Source organism: Uranotaenia lowii, chromosome 3 (assembly GCF_029784155.1).
Source record: "Uranotaenia lowii strain MFRU-FL chromosome 3, ASM2978415v1, whole genome shotgun sequence".
Lineage (NCBI taxonomy): Eukaryota > Metazoa > Arthropoda > Insecta > Diptera > Culicidae > Uranotaenia > Uranotaenia lowii.
The window spans coordinates 52,626,173-52,638,996 of NC_073693.1; the positions used below are offsets into that span (position 1 = coordinate 52,626,173).

Genomic DNA, 12,824 nt, shown 5'->3' on the forward strand with positions numbered 1-12,824 from the left:
CAAAAAGAACTAAATAACAATATACCTTCTTCGATAAAACGAATGTTTACGCTTCAAAACAAAAGAAACAAACCAAAGGTGGCCATGATCTTTTTTATTTCTCGAAATTGATTGTTAGGCAAAGTCGGCAACAGATTACATCGTTTTGTGAAAAAATGACCGGATTCTCTTCACAGAGAACAGAGTTCGGGCTGAAGCTCAAAACGGGCGTGAGAATACCTACCTAAGTTTTAAACCAAATTCGTGAGTGGACTAACAACCATTAGATGTCGCTACCAGTACACCTGTTTTTTTTTCATATTTTCGACACGCTCAGAAATCAATACTCATCGCTTATCTTAATGAAGGCCAGTGCAATATATGACAATAACACAATTTTTTGTGTAAAATTTTTTAAAAACATCAGGAGCTAAAAAAAAATACAAATTATATTTCAATCACACTTTAATCGCTGTCATATACCCCATATTGTTCAATCAATATTGGCGCCGAATTGAAAGTTGAATTCCAAGTTTTAAAGTATGTGCTGGGATTTTACTATCAGTAAACAGTTTTCGAGAACAGAAATTGTGACTATAAATGTTATAATTGTAAATAACGGGTCGATATTTCGGTTGAAGTTACCTGAGATCGATACATGAGGACTTTAACATTTATGATCACATAACATTTATGTTCACATTTTCTGTTCTAGAAAAATGATAGTAAAATCAAGAATATGGAGCATATGACAGCGATTAAAGTGTGGTTGAAATAAGATTTGCATTTTTTAAAAATCATGATGTTTTTAAAAAATTTTACACAAAAAATTGTGTTACAGGTTGGACTCGATTATCCGGAGTATCGATTTTTTTTTTCACTCCGGATAATCGAATCATAAAAAAAATGTTTTTTTTTTTCAGTCTGAGGACGTTAAATTGTAATTTTTTTGTGCATTATTTTTGTAAAATGCAGTGGCGTAGCCAGAAATCATTTTTATAGGAAAAAGGGGTAAAGCCGTGATAAGAAAAAAAAAACAAATTTGAATTACTGGTTTCACTTTACCTTGACCTGACACATCTCGGAAGTGATTTTTGTTCTCATGCTTCGTTATTCAATGAATGAATTTGTTTTTAAGCTTAAATAAACGACAAGTTTCCTGACAAGAAATATGTATTTTATTTATCCAAAATGAGAATGTAACAAAAAAGAATATTAAAAGGGGAACATACTGAAATGACACCCTAGCTTAAGTCCCTCTTTTTTTACTACGTTCACGTTTGCACATTTGATCATACTTTGTAAATAAACTAATATACATTTCAAAATCCACTCATTTTCAACCAAAGACAATCAATAATTTATTAAACTAGATAATAAATAACTAACCCGTTACTTCCCACGATTTTTTTTTAAATATTTGAACAATAAAAAAGCTTTTGTAAGGAAAGAGCTTGAACAAAAGTTGTTCCCCTTGGTCTCAAAAGTTGTAATTCGTTGAAAAAAGTTTTTGATTGTTTCAATATTTGCTAGATTGTTTTTCAATAGTTACTATATCTAAATTTCAAGAAGGCTTATCGACAAGCACAATGAGTACACAAGGAAGTTTATACAATTATTGACTGCATCATAGTAGATTTACAAACTTGATGAAGACGCAAATGTTGTGGATCACTTGTGCTACCATGGGATGTAGAGGGTTAAACATATTGACAACTCTTATTCTTACCCCTCCTGTTCCTAGCTACCTTCTTGCTTGACCACATATTTATATTATGTATTATAGAGCTAATGAGTTTGATCTTGAACAATACACTGTGGATAACCGGAGTTTTAATATAAAGTACAACTACTATACTAGCCCCTGACCCCCCTTACTCCGTCCAAAGCTGAAAAAAATATTATTTTGTGAATAATAGAACTAAATCATTTAAAAAATCAAAATAAAAATTAAAAAAAAATTTTTTTTAAACTCCGGATAATCGAGTCTAAAATTCCGGATAATCGAGTCCGACCTGTATTGTCATATATTGCACTGGCCTCCTTCGAGTTAAGCCATGAGTATTAATTTATGAGCGTGTTGAAAATATGAAAAAACAGGTGTACTGGTAGCGACATCTAATGGATGTTAGTTCACTTACAAATTTGGTTAGAAACTTGGTCGTTTTTTTTTATTAATTTTAATTTGTTTTTCATTTTTTTTCATTTTTCTATTTTTTTTTAAATTTTCGAATTTTTTTTCAATTTTTTTTATTTATTTTATTTTAATTCCTTTTTTTCATTTTTTCATTTTTTTTTCATTTTTTAATTTTTTTTTTCATTTTTTAATTTTTTTTTACTTTTTCTCAATTGTTTTTTAATTTTATAGTTTTTTTTATTCCTTTAATTTTATTAAATTTTGTTTATAATTTTTTTTACAATTTAAGTTTTTTTTTATTTTTTTTTTATTTTTTTTTTATTTTTTTTTTATTTTTTCTGAATACTTTATTACTTTATTTTTTTTTTTATTATTTTTTTATTTTTTTTTTTATTTTTTTTTTATTTTTTTTTTCATTTTTAAATTTTTTTTAATTATTTTATTTTTCATTTTTTTTTAATTTTATTATTATTTTGCATTTGATTATTGTTTTATCTTCATTCGTTTTTTTTATTTGATTTTTTCATTTTTTCCATTTGATTTTTATTTATTCCCAAGATATTCTTTATTTATTTTCAATTTGATTTGTTTATTTATTTTTTATTCGATGTTTATATTTTTTTTTTTCACTTGTTTTTTTATTATCTTTTTTTCATTTGATTTTTATATTTATTTTCATTTGATTTTTTTTTTCATTTGATATTTTAAATTTTTCCAATGTGTTTTTTAATTTTTTTTTCATGTGATTTATTTTTTTTTTTCATTTGTTTTTTTTTATTTTTTTTCATTTGATTTTATTATTTTTTTTTCATTTGATTTTTTTTTCATTTGATTTTTTTTTTTCATTTGATTTTTTTTCATTTGATTTTTTTTTTCATTTGATTTTTTTAATTTTTTTTTCATTTGATTTTTTTTTTTTATTTCAATTGATTTTTTTATTTAATTTTTTTTTATTTGATTTTTTTAATTAATTTCTTTTTTTTTTTTTATTTGATTTTTTTTATTTGATTTATTTTTTATTTGATTTTTTTAATTTTTAATTTTTTTTTCATTTGATTTTAACATTTTTTTTTCATTTGATTTTTTTATTTTTTTTTTCATTTTTTTTTTATTTTTTTTTCATTTGATTTTTTTTATTTTTTTTTCATTTGATTTTTTTTTATTTTTATTTTCATTTGATTTTTTTTGTTTTTTTTTCCTTTGGTTTTTTTTTTTTTTTTCATTTGATTTATTTTTTTTCATTTGATTTTTTTTTGTTTTTTTTCATTTGATTTTTTTATTTTTTTTTTTCATTTGATTTTTTTTATTTTTTTTTTCATTTGATTTTTGTTATTTTTTTTCATTTAATTTTTTAATTTTTTTTCATTTGATTTTTTTATTTTTTTTTCTTTTGATTTTTTTTTATTTTTTTTCATTCGTTTTTTTTTCTTTTAATTTTTTTTCTTTTAATTTTTTTTTCTTTTAATTTTTATTGTTTTTTATTTTTTTTTTCTTTTAACTTTTTTTTTCATTAAATTTTTTTAATTTTTTCACTTGATTTTTTTAATTTTATCTCTTTTTGTTTATTTATTTTTTATTTTTTTTTTTTTATTTGATTTTTCTATTTTTTATTTCATTTTTATTTGATTTATTTTATTCGATTTTTTTTATTTGATTTTTTTTTATTTATTTGATTTTTTTTATTTATTTGATTTTTTTTTATTTATTTGATTTTTTTTTTTGTTTATTTGATTTTTATTTGATTACTAGCAGACCCGGTGTGCTTTGCTACACCTTTCAAAATCAGAAATTGTTTTTTTTATTGTTTTTTTGGGATTATTTAAAATCGAATTATAACGAAATTCATAAGCAACCGCTATTATATGAGAGTTGCAGCTGAATCTTGATCTATAAATTTGTGTTAAAGATCTGATAATTTTAATCTGGAAAAAGGAGGTTTCCAAATTAATCGTTCGTAAACAATCTAACTTAAAATGGATGTTTTGCTTGATATGTTCTGGATTTATGCTAAAAAACTGATAAGGGAGCCACCCCCCCCCCCCCCCTCTGTCCTTTCCTTCTCCCCCTGTTGAATGGAGATCGTGATCTTTAATCATACCCATTTTTTTCGTTCCCAAAAATGTAAGCTTTCCTCTTACCTTTCTATATTCCCAAATCTATCATCCTACTGCAAGAAAGGAATTGTTTTACATAGAAAAATTTCTCGTATTGAAATACCATCCCATGCCAAATTTAATTTTGTTTGCGTTGTAAATTCTTGAGTTATGCATAAACTTGAAAGGAAGTACCATCCCCCTTCCGTACTCTCCATTGAATGGAGGGATGAGAACTAAATATTCATAAAAGTATTTTTTGTTCTCATATTCTTTTTGATACCAAATTTGATTTCATTTGCTCTATTAATTCTCGAGTTATGCAAAAAAAATTGTATGGAAGCCCCCCTTTCCCCCTTTTTATCTTTCCGTTGAAAAAAGGTGGCGCTTCAATTTATAATAGAAACATTTCTCGTATCCAAATACCCTCACATGCCAAATATAGTTCAATTTGCTCGATCAGCTCTCCAGTCATACTAAAAATTGTCAGGGAGACCTCTTCTCCCCCTTTTCATCCACCTTTTTGAAGGTGTGAGGGATACAAAATATTCATAGAAGCATTTCTCGTACCCAAATATCATTCCATGCCAAATTTGGTTCCATTTGTTGTTGTAGTTCTTGTGTTATGCAATAAAAATTTTATGAAACTTCCCTTTCTCTTTCCTTTCTCCCCGCTGGAAGAAGCAAGGGGTGTCAAACAATCATTAGAACATGTCACGTTCATAAACATCCGCCCAAGCCAAATTTGGTTCCGTTTGCTTGATTTGTTTTTGAGTTATGTGAAAAATTAAAAAGAGGGCCCCTCCCCCTTTATATCTCCCTACTGGAAAGAGGGAGGGGTCTTAAATAATCATTGAAATATTATTCGTATCCAAATACCTTCCCATGCCAAATTTGATTCCATTTGCTTTATTAGTTTTTGAGTTATGAAAAAAATATGAAAGAGGCCCCTCCCCCTTTTAACTGCAGGGAGAGAGGGTCCTCAAATAATCATTGAAATATTTTTCATATCAAAATACCTTCCCATGCCAAATTTGGTTCCAATATCTTGATTGGTTTTCGAGTTGTATGAAAAATTGTAGGGTAGCCCCCTCCCCCCTTCCTATCACCCCACTGAGAGGAGGGAGGGATACCTAATATTCATTGAAATATTCCCCGTTCCCAAATACCACCTCATGCCAAATTTGATACCATTTGCTTGATGGGTTCTCGAATTATGCAAAAAATTGTCTTTTATTTGGGAGGCCCCTCCCTCCCTTCCTGTTAGGGGGAGGGGTCCCAAACCAGAATAGGAACCTTCCCCGGCCTCCATTACCCCCACCTGCCAAGTTTCACGTAAATCAGTTTAGTAGTTTCGGAGTCTATAGGGAACAGACAGAAAGACAGACAGACAGACAGACAGACAGAAATTCATTTTTATATATATAGATTTTGATTTTATATTTTTTTTATTTAATATTTTTTTTTTTTTATTTCATTTTTTTTATTTTTTTTTTATTTGATTTTTTTTTATTTTGGTTTTTTTTAAGAGGGATTTATCATCGTAATTTATGTTTGTTGCTTTAATTTATCGACCTTATCAGTGAACAGTGATGTCCTTTTTAGTAGGGACATCTAAAGATTATGATTTTTTTGTATATAGATGGACAGAAGGTTAGATGAAATAAAAGACGGTGAAAATGAGCAGGTATAATTTATTGAGAAGCATTATCATCACATATCAAATTTTTGTTCCTCACGGGCCTGCTACTATGAAGTGGTAGATACAGAAAAAGTTGCATCTACCACCACACATTAGTAGGCCAAGCGTGGTTCGACCCACAAGTGGAAAAACTTGTAGAGCGAACGAACTTGCGAAAATAGAAGCTTGAAGTTATTTATTTCATTATTTCTTAGATATTTTTTCCTGAATTTCATTGTTTTATTTTTATTTCTAGTATTTTTTTTTATTTTTTTGTTTTTTGTATTTTTTTTAAATTATTATTTTTAAGCATTTTTTTTTTAATTATTATTAATTTTTTCATTTTTATTTATTTAATTTTTATTTTTTTTAAATTATTTAATTTTTATTTTTTAGTAACTTTTTGAGTTTTTATTTTCGTTTTTTTTTTGTTTTTACGTTGTTATTTCATAATTTTTTTAATTGTATTTTATTTGTGTTATCATATGTTTTATTCATTTGTTTTATTAAGTTAAAATCATTCTGAAGATATTCTAAAACACGAAATAGTTTTCAGGCTCTTGAAAGTTTTTTTGAGATGTATTTTGAGTTGTTTTAAGCTTTAGTTATGTTTTATGTTCCTAGCTTCTAGATGTTTCAAAACTTCATATTTGCACTCTGCTATCAGGTGTTTTAATTTTTTTTAAGTTTGAGAAACATTTTCTTTTCGATGATTATATGAATTAATGTACTTTTTGGTTCAACAAGTGTGAAATTCTATAAAAATCTTATTTTCAATTCCATCTGATTTTTCTTCACTTTTCGATAACGAAAATTTCTAGTTTCAAATCTAACAAGACACTTTTATTTGCTGTCAACCGGCCGTTGAGAACATGAAATAAAATTTATTGCACCCTCTTCGCTTATGATGATGAAGTTGTACGACTCGCGCGACCATAACTTTCATCAGACAAGAGTGCAAACTAGCCATAAAACTACGAAGCGTGAGTGATAGGTACTATTAAAAGGGGAAGAAGGAAAAACAACCGTTCACAATCGTAGGTACGCGCATCATGAAGCATGTAGATTACCCATTTAAATTGTTGCATCACAGACCGATAGTGATGGTCTGCATAAGTAAGGACCACAACATTGTTTGAGATGATGTAAATTAGTAAAAAAAACTATAGGAGAAGATCTCTTTGAAAAAAAAACAGCGAAAACAGAAGCATGACCAATGGGTAAGAGGAAATTCCTAAGATACAACATCAAGAGCACAATAGCAAAAACGTTAAATAAATCGATGAAAATCAAGACAGACGAATTGTAGAAAAAAAAACTGTCGAAGAATCACCATGACCAGCAAAAAATCACCCTCACTCGGATGGTCCGTAAACCGTCTATGACCAATCATCGAAACGAACTTTCCAACCATTCTTCTTCCTATGCTTCACAAATCCTCCGACTTTCAGACAATAGTTTTTATGCTTCCGTTTTAATTTAAAGTCCACAAAAATTGCATATTGAGTACACCCATCAATGCATTTTTTTTTCTTCTTTTATCTCAACACTCATCAGTTGAGCGTCATTTGACACAGACGCTTCCAGTATGAGTCAATTAGCACAGTTATCTTCTAATTTACCTAATAACTAACTGTTCCATTTGCCTCCCATAATCACTCATTAATGGGTATAGTCTTCTTTCCACTAGCTTAGTACAGTTATTGCTTTGTGTACTCTATTATTTACGCCAATTTTGTTTCCTCTCTCTCTCATTGTTTTGCAGTGTCAATAGATTCCTCGGCTCTCCTAGAGGGCGTTCTGTGCGTGATCCGATCCAGTCCCATGCAATGCATTCGACAGCAGGCTGGCCGAATGCTGGACAACTGGGAGGACATTCTCGACACCAAGAAGCGAGAGATGATGGGTAAGTTTTGCATTGAATTTTAGCAACTGTTTCCTCCGATTGTGTTTATCAAATGGAGGTTCTTCATCCAAGTTCCTTCATTGTTATTCATTGCTAGTAATGGACATTTATTTTCACTAATTTCGGAAAATTTTAAATCATTTAATGATCATTTCAAGTTATTTTCGGATTAGTTTCATTAATTTCCATTCTTTTTCATTCATTTCCATTCTTTTTCATTCATTTTCATTCATTTCCATTCATTTTCATTCATTTTCATTCATTTTCATTCATTTTCATTCATTTTCAATCATTTTCATTCATTTTCATTCATTTTCATTCATTTTCATTCATTTTCATTAATTTTCATTCATTTTCATTCATTTTCATTCATTTTCATTCATTTTCATTCATTTTCATGCATTTTCATTCATTTTCATGCATTTTCATTCATTTTCATTATTTCATTTTGCTTTGTATTAATTTTGGTTAATTTTCAAAAATTTACATTTGTTTTCTTTCATTTTAATTTTTTTTCAATAATTTAAATTTAACATTTTTCGTTAATTTTTCATTAAGTTTTGTTGATTTTCATCAATTTACATTCATTTTTAATTCCGTTAATTTTATACCTTTTCATTCATTTCCATTCATTATTTCATTATCATTCATTAAAATTAAGCTGTTTGAAGTTTTTATTTATTTTCTTTTACTCATTCAATTTCATTGATATTCCATAAATTTCTTTTACATTTTCATAATATTATAAAAAAATTACTCATCGTTAGTTATGTTTGTTAATGATTTATCAGCCTACTTAGGTGAAAAGTGATGTCCTTATAGTAATAACTTTTCAAGATTATGAAATTTTATAGATGGATAGAAAGTTAGAAGAAATGAAAGTATATATCGTTCTTAAATCAAATACCCTATCCGCAGTTGCAAACCTCATGAATGACATAACTATGCATCTCGATTATAAAATGAAATATCTTGCTTGTTAATCGATCTGAGTAAAGCATTTGACTGTGTACATCAGAAAGTTTTGTTTAAAAAAATTGAACGCAATTGGCTTTGAAACGATTGCCGTTTCGTTAATAGAATCATACCTGTCAAATCTCACTGAATCAGATTAAATAGGGTCCAACTTTAGTTCATCGAAAACTATTTAATATGGTGTACCCAAAGGACCCGTTCTTGTTCCACTATTATTTAATATTTACGTAAAGGATATCTTCCAACTACCATTAAATGGGAAACTGCAAATGTATGCAGATCACGCTCAGTGGTCCAATTCCTAAAAAAAAAACCCTAACAAAAAGTATTTTTTCAAAGTTACTAAAATTGTTCAAAAATACTAGTTTATTTTCCAAATCAAATAATAAATAAAACAAATTGTGTCGTTAAAAATTTTAATTAAGGTGTCCAAAACGAAATTTTTTGAGCATGTTTTATGAAAATAAACGTGAAAGATTTTAAGGAAGCCTAAAAAACCATTCAAAATCTGATGTTGAGTTTTGATGCAAAAATTGGTTCCCAAGTTTTTTTTTTTGGCTGAATTTTTGTTGTGTATTTCCTGGGATTTGACTAAATTTACCCGGATTTTTGGCTTGTCAATTTTGAAACCAATGCTCGGAATTTTTCAGGTTTTTAAAAAAAAAAAAGAGCTACGAATTGTCCGGCCCAGATACGTGCTGATAAAATTCAGGCAACTCTTAATCTAAAATCAATAAAAAACTAAAATTTAAATAAAATTAAATTAAAACAGATTGACATGGCAACGTTCTGGTGTTGAACACTTTTTTTTATTTTTCATTAACTAACGAGTTAATATTGAAATTTTATGGTGAATAGAATTGTTTAACAATTTTGCATATACTGATCAATATTTCGAAATTAAGGTATGTAGTTTTTTTTCTCAAATTATTATTTGTTTTATACACTAAGGTTTTTCTATGCGGTATGAAATCTGTCGTTTACGTACAGGACTTGGAATATTTTTGCTCAAAAAGCGTGTTAATTCGCGAGAGCCATGTAGAAGAAAACAATTATTTTTTTTAGTTTTAGGTGTGGTTTATTAATGCAACTTAAGATTTACATCTTTTAATTCGTTACAAATGGTAGGTAGAAAAGAAATCATATTTGTTTTTGAGGTGTTCATTTCAATTGCGCCTATCTCACTAACTATGCTCCGTAGTCTGCAAATGTTGCTTTAGTTCTATTGCCCCTCGCCAAGCCATGCCAATAAATTTCTTTTATAGATACTTTTCGAGTTAATCTGTTTTAATTCTTTAGGTAGTGAATTCCAGTTTACAATGCCTCTTACTAGGAAAAAATTACTATAATAAGACGAACTGTGATAAGGAAAAAGTAAGTTTGCAACATGGTACGAAGGTATGAGGTTTTTAACTGTCAATATCTTGTGAATCGAAACTAAGGATCTGTAAAGAAGAAGGTTCGAAAAGTGGCACCGGATTAGTCTTTTATTTAGATGCGACACTCTGGAAAACCTGTACAAATTAACAACATATCTCACAGAAGCATTGGAGGCTACATTTAGTTTATTCAAGCATGTTGATTTAGCATTAAAATAAATAAAGTCACAATAGAAAAAATGAGGCAATAAGTATGTCTTGAAAAGTCTTATCTTAGTTGAAATGTCTGCCCGGATATTGCTCGGTTATTGTCCGGATTTATGATCGTCAATTTTGAAATGCTCGGATTTGGTCAGATTTTTATATAAAATTACCCGGATACGTGCTGAAAAAATTCTGGCAACCTTATTTTAAATAATACTATTAAAGTTTCAAACTATTTTTCAACTTTCAATTGGTTCTCATTTGACCAGCAAAAAGGTTTTATGATGTGGTCATTAATCAGAAGAATATTTGGGGAACCGAAATTTCATCATGTTTTGAGAGTTATTTATGATAAAAAAAAAATACACAGAAATTCATGATGATAGTGCTTCAAAATATGATTAGGATGGTTTATGAATGAATTTGTGAGCAAACTGAACCTATAGATCAAAAAAAAAACAATTTAGTTCGTGTTTTTCAGAAAGCTATTTCCTTAGAAGTTAAATTTGAAGAAAAAATAGTTCTACTCTTCGAAATCGTTCCAAAAAAATGGCAGAAAAAGGCAACCGAAATTGCAATATTTTGTAGTTGCAAAATATGTGAATCTATTTATTTATTTATTTCTTTATTGACATGTAACATAAGATCAATGATCTTTTAACTCGTTACAGATTTGTAATAAATATAAGAACAATTCAAGTAAATTGGTATAACTAATCCTGACGTTGATGGGAGAATTCTTAAATATTCGTAGGGGAGAGGCGGGCTATATGCTCATATTAAGGAAAACACTCATTTTCTCCCATATTCCGATAGATAGGAGCCTGAAAACTATATGCACATGAGCGGACATCTGTTTTCTATACTTAAGAGCAATTTTTCTGTTAAAATCTCTTACGGTTTTTGTGAAAATAATTTTATAATAAAAGAAGTCAAAATAGCCGATTTCCGAAACCGGCGGGCTAAATGCGCATATTTATGTTTTAAGCTATATTTCATTTACACTCGCAATATTTTGATTTTATTTAATTGAAAATGGTAGAAACGGATGTTAAGCATACGTCAAGGCTGAAATTTTGGTAAAATTTTTTACATCACTAGTTCTTTTGCATGAAACATAGTTAAGTATGCCATATGGCCATATTTCATGGTAATATTTTGTTCATATTGTATTTTTATCGGATCAATATGAAATTCTTCTTTTTTCGCTGTAAGATCGTGATTTGAGCGTCAATTTAATGTTTAAATGATAGAAAGTAAAAAATTTATAAGAATAATCTATTTTTCTTGATATAGGCATTTAACCTGCCTTGATATGGGCATTCAGAACCTGTCTCGTATTCTAATATCTTATCATCTACAACTTTGCCAAAAGCTTCAACTTGTTGAATTTCCGATTTCCAGATGAATAAGGAAGAAAAACCATTAAAATTTTTGTTCACAGAATCTGTACGCACGATAATTAAAGTTCAATATATTATAACAAAACTGACAAAAATCTTGCTTGAATTTTTAAATTTTTTAGACTTTATATAACAATATAATTTTTTCTTGCCTTGTGTTAAAAGCGTACTACCCTCAAACTGCACTGATTAGATATGATGAATCTCTAGCCATATCGTCAATCGGCTGTATGCGCATATTACCTAACATGCGCATTTAGGAACACTTCCCCCTACGAGTCTAAACACTTCTATTAAGCCAAACCAGCAAGTCCCCTTTGAAACGTGTTTTTGAAAAATTCATCTTAACTTGAATGGGGAGTTGGTTTCAGTTTTTTATACCTCTAACAATGAAAGAATTACTGTAGTACAATGAAGTATGATGAGGTAAAAGAAAACAGGATGAGCGCAAACTACGTAGTGGAATGAATAAAGAATTCAAATAAGGAGGCTTTCTACTTTTTATAATATTAAATACAGTCATGCAGCTACGGAATATATAAAAATTAGAAAAACTGCAACCAAGAAGAAATTTCTGGCGAAAAGTAACGCTTGCATAACGATCAAGGCTGTAAGCCTACGGAAAATTTGTAAAGGGTCCAAATATAGGAGACTATTGAATTTGATGTTCCATTTTGAGACCTGACTTCACCAAAACTTTGTTTTAATACTAACAAATCAAAAAAGGTGCAAATTTATAATTTTTGTCAGCTTTACGCAAATAAAATACAAATAAGTAAACTCAAAAAAGTTTTGGCTATTGTTATGCTGATAGAGCTGGCGGGGAGTGAAAGTGTTTTAAATATTAATGACAGAAATTTAAGAATTTTGTATCATTAAAAAGCTGTAATACTTTTTAATGATAATATTTGATTCAAGATTACATTTTTCGTGAGTTTTAAGATTTATTTTCAGAAAATCATATTTTACTAAGAATTTTACTTCATCATCATTATCTTATGCATTTATCGTTTCACAGACATTAGACTTAGAAAATTTTGAAAAATATACTTCAGATCCAATAATAT

General features: G+C 28.2%; 1 protein-coding gene across 4 annotated transcripts in view; it reads left to right on the forward strand.

The window, feature by feature from the left end:
• Positions 1-12,824, forward strand: part of LOC129755278 (uncharacterized) — an 84,081-nt gene that overhangs the window by 23,866 nt on the left and 47,391 nt on the right. For all 4 annotated transcript variants that reach the window (XM_055751694.1, XM_055751698.1, XM_055751695.1 and 1 more), the window contains exon 2: positions 7,656-7,796. In XM_055751694.1, coding sequence (XP_055607669.1) covers positions 7,656-7,796 — 141 coding nt within the window. The remainder of the gene's footprint in view (positions 1-7,655; positions 7,797-12,824) is intronic.